The sequence below is a fragment of the Montipora foliosa genome, chromosome 7 (genome assembly GCF_036669935.1).
Source record: "Montipora foliosa isolate CH-2021 chromosome 7, ASM3666993v2, whole genome shotgun sequence".
NCBI lineage: Eukaryota > Metazoa > Cnidaria > Anthozoa > Scleractinia > Acroporidae > Montipora > Montipora foliosa.
Window position 1 is genome coordinate 39286707 of NC_090875.1, and position 7500 is coordinate 39294206.

General features: G+C 41.9%; 1 protein-coding gene across 1 annotated transcript in view; it reads right to left on the reverse strand.

Moving 5' to 3' along the window:
* Positions 1-1196: 1196 nt before the first annotated feature.
* The window catches only part of LOC138010943 (TNF receptor-associated factor 6-like), a 35648-nt gene continuing 29344 nt past the window's right edge, over positions 1197-7500 (reverse strand). The window contains exons 3-4 of the mRNA XM_068857952.1: positions 6940-7043; positions 1197-2131 (exon numbers count right to left, since the gene is read on the reverse strand). Coding sequence (XP_068714053.1) covers positions 1648-2131; positions 6940-7040 — 585 coding nt within the window. The 5' untranslated portion in view covers positions 7041-7043 and the 3' untranslated portion in view covers positions 1197-1647. The remainder of the gene's footprint in view (positions 2132-6939; positions 7044-7500) is intronic.

Here is a 7500-nt window from a genome sequence, read left to right on the forward strand (position 1 = left end):
TAAACCCTTTAAGCGCTTTTCGTTTCCGTGTCTGTGCCATATTTTCAAATTTAGCGCCAACTTAAAGTTATGGGGGTTACTGTTTTGCCACCATCTCAACATTTGCATTCAACAATGGCTGCAGTGGCATTAGGGAGTTAACACTAAGGTGAAAATCAAGTTCTAATGTCCAGTGTTTCCCTAGGGATTCAAAACACCACAGAGGTGACACTAGAGTCACCACTATGTTATATACTGTGTTTCTCTCAAGTGTTCGATACTTTGGCCAGGGCTTAGAAAAAAAAAACAACAACAACGTCGGCGAGGGCAGAGGGACAATAAAAAATAGCTTTAATGAACTCTGCACGCCCAGAACGAGTGTTTTGCACTTTGTCCTTCCCGTTCTAGTCTTGTCAACCATAAAGGCTGGTTTTTATCTATCGACGCAAGCACAAGCGTAAGCACAAGTAGCTTATGGTAAGTTAAAACAGCATAACTACGCGCAAATTATAGGCGGAGAGTCTGAAACGAATGCTTTAATTGGCCAGACACCGCCAGAGGCAGTAAATCGGGCACCAAGAAATTCGCCATAACAAGAAATTCCAAAGATTTGAGCCTCCATTCTCCTTTACAGCCGACATGCTCGTCCACTCTCCACTCGCTCCACAGGTAACCCAATTTCCATCTCAGTTATCCGTTTCAATGCACTGTTTGGTCAATGGTAGAGCAGCCCAATTAGCAATCGGAAGGCCACCTCTCGAGAAAATATTTAATAAACGGCGATGGCTACGGCAACAAAAACGTCCTCTCAAAATACAACTGTTCTCCATGGGCCATGGAGCGCACATTGAAGTTTAAGCTGAAGCCAGTTGTTAGCTTGCGCATTTCGGTCTACAGTTGCTGACCGGATTGTTGAAATGGTCTCAACACTATTCAGCATTTCATGAACTGTAGGCATGTTGAACAGATGTTGTATGAGACTTTAAATCAGCATGATCTACAATTTTAACCAAATCAAACAACCTTTTCAAACGCCCTCTACTTTTGCCTAAGAAAGATCATGGATGCTGAATGCTAGTCGAAGAAAGGTGGAACCTCTTAAATACGCGTTTACGGAAGTACGCGGGTGAGAGTTTCTGACGCCTTGCGCGAAAGGGTCCTTTAAACAGATGTACTACGCACAGTGAATGACTCCATTGTTTTAATCAAGTTCCCGGTCGACTTTATTCCAAAAAATACATCATAGCAAAAGGCACACAAATCAAACAAATGAAATAGTTCGTCATGGTTTTAAAAAAGTACCTCAGTTTCTAGCACATTGTACTATTGTAACTTTTTTTCTGGGAACTAATGTTTGTAAAAAATAAAATCAGGCAGAACTATAAACCTTGGAAAAATATTTTCGGCACAAATTGACACAAGCGCCAAGAATGTGATAAAGAAAACCGTATTGCATCACCTATTATAAATTACGTTATTGTTTATCTTGTGTCTTTAGTGATTAGTTGCAATCCATCTATTCTACTTTTTAAGTAGTTAAAATAACACTCTTTTCACAGATATTAACATCGTCTTTGGCAATACTTTCGTGGAATCAATAAGTAAAAGCAAAAAATTATCTCTTTCAGAGAAACATTTTGTTGCATTAAGTGGTGGATAAATCAGTATTTACCCTGAAAACTCTATTTTCAACAACAATTCACCGTCTTTCACATATTGAGGACCAAAGAACTTCTCGATTGGAGCGAACCTTTTAAAGCCATAGCCAGTGCGGCAAATGGCCTCGCGAGGCTGTTGGAAGGCTGTCAGGTTTGGCTTCACTTGTATGATCCGACTAATGTCGCTCTGATCTCTGGAACAACTTTGATCTAGGACGCTAATGGTAACTGTACCACGAAAGGGCCAAACTAGGGAATTGTCGAAGTCTCCTTTTATCATATGAATGAAAAGTGCCACGTGGGTGCCTCTTCCACTGCCCACCCCTTGGGGGTAAATTCGCATGCCCACGATCCTTTCTTGCGAATAACTGTACACTGCATCAGTAAAGATTGGTGTTTCGTTTTCGCGATGCTGAGCAACCTCGGTTATTTTGAAAATAAAATACGTGTCACTTGAAGGTCCCCTTTTCAGAGAAGCTGTCCTTGGAATAGACCTATAAATAAGTTTTCCAGGATAAGTAAAAAGCACGCAAAAAAAGAATTCTGTAGAGACGGATTTCCCGATGATGACTGGGACCGGGGGAGGGGGAGTGGAGGTTATGCTCCAAAAAGTTGTACTGTCTGGGGGTGATACTTCTCGCGAGCTCACGCACAAACCTGTTCCACTTGTTTAAAAGGTGGATAATGCTATCCACCGGATAAATCTATTTATTGGATAGCGCAATTGGTTTCGCTATGTCTTATCCAATGAATAGTGATTTATCAGGTGGATTCCGCTATCCATCGTTTGATAAACTGGGGCCTGGTGTTTAAGGACGGTCTTTCCCTTAAGATTGGAGAAGCACTGACAAGTTGGGTTTAGAGAGAGAGAGAGCGCCATCTTAAGCGCAGCAAACACGATACGATACGATAGGATACGATACGATATGCTAACGTTATTTAGAGAGGGAGACGCAATTAACCATTTACAATTTTCCAACATGCGGTCCTCTACCTATACCTATACCACAGAGCGCAGACTACCGGGAAATCCATGTCCTACTCTTTGTTACGAGTGTAGATAGATAGATAGATAGATAGATAGTTTATTCACCTTAAAAACTTGCAGCCAAAAGCTGAATTGCGGTAAGGCTTACAAATACAAAATTTACAACTGCGCTTAACTACAAACTAATTATAGGACTTATACTACATAAAAATTGTTAAAGAATCACACATTAAAAGCATGCGTCAAATTCCTATATACAATAAGAAACAAATTTATATCTAGTTCTCAGCTACTATGAACAAAACTTAAAAGAAAACTATTCTTGCATCTTTCAGTTTTACATTTCGGACGAATAAATGTTCTTTTTTCTCTCAGATAGTAGCTTGGTTGGTATCTACTTGGAAGTAGTTTGTGAAGACTGTGAGATTGATTTGCACATATTTCATCGAACAACTTTGCTGCAATTGACTCTCTTCTATCATACAGTGTTGGAAGTCCAGACAGCTCTAGAGCCTTAGCATACGATAGTTCGGGGTAAATAATCTTCATAGCGCGTTTTTGAAGTCTTTCTAGGTCTTCGCTTAGATAACTTGGTAGAGCGCGATGAAAAACTGGGCTGCCGTACTCCAGAATAGAGCGAATGCATGTAATGTAAAATAGAAGAAGCTCTCTTGTGGCTACATGCGATTTCTTAAGCTGTCTAAGAAAATATAATCTTGTTGAAACTTTCCTAACTAGTTCTGACACATGGACATTCCATTTTAAATCACTGCTTATATTGAGTCCTAATAATTTCACACTGTTCACAGTCTCTAGGGTCTGACGGTTCACCCAAATAGGGTCAAACTCTGGTTCGTTTTTTGCAAAGCTAATCCTAAGCTCTTTGCATTTTCTTTCGTTTAACTGAAAACCGTCATTCCTTGCTTGAATAGCAAGATCGTCTACCATTTGCTGAATACAGCTCTTTTGCCCTTTAGTTATTACCTCAGAGATTGTGGTATCATCCACATATTTCCACATCTCTGCCTCTCCTGCTTTCAAATCATTAATCATTATTAAGAATAACCACGGCCCAAGCTTTGTCCCCTGTGGAACACCGGCCGGAATGTAACGCCATTCGGAGAAGCAGTCTTGGGCGAGTTTAACTCTCTGTCTCCTATTCGATAAAAAGTCAACAATCCAGCATGATATGGGGTTCGGAATATCGTAATCTGAAAGTTTACGCACTAAGATATTATGGTCAATAAGATCGAACGCCTTACGGAAATCAAATAAAACTGCTCTAATCGCGGCCGAGTTCCCATCAGAGCTGACGTGCCAGTTATGGATCATGCTGACAAGGGCGTGCGTAGTGCATGATTTAGGTATTGTCCCATATTGCCTTTTGTCGATTTTTTTGAGCACGGCGGGCATCACAAAGTCATGAACAACATAATCTTCTGCAAACTTTGAAAGAATAGGCGTGAGGGAGATAGGGCGAAGGTGCTTGTTGACGTCTTGGATAGGTCTTTGTTTGGGGACAGGGACAATATCTGCCTCTTTCCAAGATAAAGGCAACCGGCCTTCGCGAAAGGAAGAATTCATGATATCCATGATGGGTGGCGCCAAAAGATCTGCATTCTCCTTTAGAAGCCATCCGGGAATACCGTCCGGTCCTTGTGCCTTGGCTGGATTAATAGAGCATAACTTTCTAAAGATAGAAAACTCTGATAGCGGTGGAAAATCATCATTCATAGTTCTGCTCGAAGACACAAAGGCGTCCCCTCTAAATGGATTGTGGGTAAGCAGTACAAAGACCTCCATTGGGGCTAGGAAAGTTGTGTTAATGTGGTTTGCAAGATCATCTGCTGATAGACCACGAGCACCTTCTAAGTGATGAACGGACTTTAAAATATTATCACGTGACCCAGAGGGCCCTTCCATTCCACTGAGTCTCTTGATTTCGCCCCACCACTTAGCTGGGGAACACCCCTTTAGGTGTTGCACTTAACATTCGTAGTACTTCGCGCGGCATCTTTTGCGTTCTCGGTTAACAAGGTTTCTCAGGTGGTTAAACTCCGCTCGGTCTTTTCGGCCTAGGGCCTTTTGTCGCTTTCGAATCAAGTTCTTAAGAGTGGAATTTATCCAAGGTGGTTCCGTTCGATGAACAATTTTAGGCTTCATCGGCAAAACGAGATCAAGGCCAGTTTTGATGATCTTTTGTAACATCGACACCTTTTCTTCGCAAATTGTCATAGCTCTGATCACCGCAGTAACATCGACTTCAATGAGATACGTTCGCATTGCAAGACGGTTACTAGGTCGTAGGTCCCTTGAAATAACAGTATGCATTGATTGCGATGTCTTAGCCCTTTGCTTTGGCTGTACTTCAACTGAGCTATGATCTGAAAGACCAAAAGCGGGACGTTCAACCGAAGTGTCGTAGTAATCCTGAAGGTTGGTGAGAATTTTATCGAGAGTGTTTTGCCCACGAGTAGGGAAATGTACAATCTGCTTCAGGTTGAAGTTTGATTTGAGCCTTGCGTCGTTCAGATGGTTGAAGTCGCCGAGTACCAAAAGACCGCAATTTGGGTATTTAGACTCCAAGTCCATTAAACATTTAGTCAAATAATCCAACATCATAGAATTTATTGCTTGTGGTGGATGGTAAACAACTCCAGCAATAATGCTTGAGATGCCCCTTGGGAGACGAGTCGGGCGCAATTTAATCCACAAAACCTCAAAAGAACCATTTTCGTCCTCGAGATCCCCCAGAATAGTATAAGGGATCGACGCTTTTATATACATACACACCCCGCCGTGTATTGCTTCTTTCCTGTCCCTTCTAATGAGGTTGAAACCATTTATTGCCACTACAGAGTCGGGGATATGGCTTTGAAGCCAGGTTTCAGTTATGCAAACTACATCGACATTTGCATTAATAACAACACTGTTCACTTCGTCGATCTTTGGAGCCAAGGACATGACATTCGAAAGGAAAAGCGAAGGAACAAACTCCGGGGATGCCGCTGGTTTTGCAATAGATGTTTTAGAAACCGTAGTTTGACTTTGAATAGTGATCAGATTAAGACTAGGCTTCCTGGCCAATGTTTGTTGAATATTATTTGAAGCACTCGCATCTTCCCAACATCGTCGTGAATAAATAGTAGGGATAGCTTGGTTATTTGTCCGTAAACAAAGCTTTGAAGAAAAACCAGAGCGTCTGCCACGATATTTAAAAATCCCCAGTGATTTCAGGCGGTAGTAGAGAAAATTGTTAGACAATCTATGGTTCCGAGCGCGAATATAAAATAGCTCTTCCCGAGTGTAAACCTTGTGAGCGAACACGTTTACCAGTCCAATTGAGGTTGTGGAAGAGGCGTGTCGAGCAGGCATAGAGCCTAGACTCACAGCGGAAAGATGGGCATTCAGCGTGGAATTGGGTGGTCCAGGATTTCTCTCGATATCCATGCAGATGGTTAAATCTCTCGAAGGTAACAGCAAACACGTACAGCCATGTTTGTTCCAAGTAGTAATAGGTCGATGAGGAATAAGACGTGAGCGTCCGTTGGAGCAAGAAAAACATCGATTCGTCTGTGTAAGCTGATTGTCCAATACGCAAAGAACATTAGAGTGGAAATCCGTTACAAAATAGCACGAAAAATACGTAAACAAAAGTAAGAAACCAAAAAAATTGCGGAAGCCTAAAAACGTGGCAGCCATCATGGCGCGCATACAGTGTGTGGGTTCTTTTGTGCCCCAGAGGGATGTGAACATTGAAGGATTGTGAGATGGGGCCCACGGTTTACCGTCCTTACCCGAGAAGATTAGAAAGTCTAATCCGTTGCAGATGTCATTACAAAGGCTGCACTTTTTCCTCCGAGTTATTTAAAGTCCCTGGGTGTTGGTCCGACCGGAGTTTTGATCTCTGCAGCTCTCGCACAGTGGCCCGATAGCCAGTCGGTTGGCGGTTAAAGTCGCTCTTGGAATGGCAAAGATTCGAACCTATGAAGATGCCTCTTTTTAACAAAGAAACGCACTCAAATGAAAGCTAAAGCGGCCGGTACAAAGCGTGCAGAACTTGTGTTTCTCCCAATTGCAGTCGGCGTTGGATTCAGTCTCTAAATAACCTGTCGAATAGCAAAAATGGGGTCTCGTACATTTATACAATAGACCATGACAGGGTGAAATTGTATGTATCCTCTAATAGATCACGACAAATGAGAAGGTCTGTACAACTTTCCAAACTAAGTAAGAAACAACATTACTTTTCACTAAATATACCACGCAGAACATTGTCAAAAGCATTGGTGATAATTCGGGCTTGCCACTTGCCTCGTTAGTATCGTCTTCCATTGCCTGATCTCCCCCGTGGTGCATGTATGCTCCGTGGCTCTTTCAGTATCCCCAACAAAAGAGACTAAATTGACTGCCATAACCTGTTGATCATGCAGAGTTAGTCTAATTAATTGCTCATCAGGCATTTATATATTTAAATGAGGAGCGCTTAGATTTCATTTTCTGCGCTTAGTGAATGGTTTAAGGACGATTCCTACTAATTCAAAGGTGTTTTTGCTTGGTTTATGAATGGCAAAAACGAATCCACGATGCGTGGTTTACTTATTCTCAGTAATGCGGATAATGTTGGGTAAACAGCTCCACACATTCACCTCCGCATTGTCGAACATAAGAGCTCTGAAATTGGAAAGCACCTTTTCTAATCCCATGGAAACAAAAGTCCCCTCGTAGCCCGTTCGCAGACGGTAGATGTTGTTGTTATCGCGAAAGATGGATCACTAGACGCCGCACTTCCTTCTCAAGTAACTATTGTTCTGTCCAGTATTGATAAATTCTTAGTGACCAACTCTTATTTTCTGACTTGATAATGACGTTATT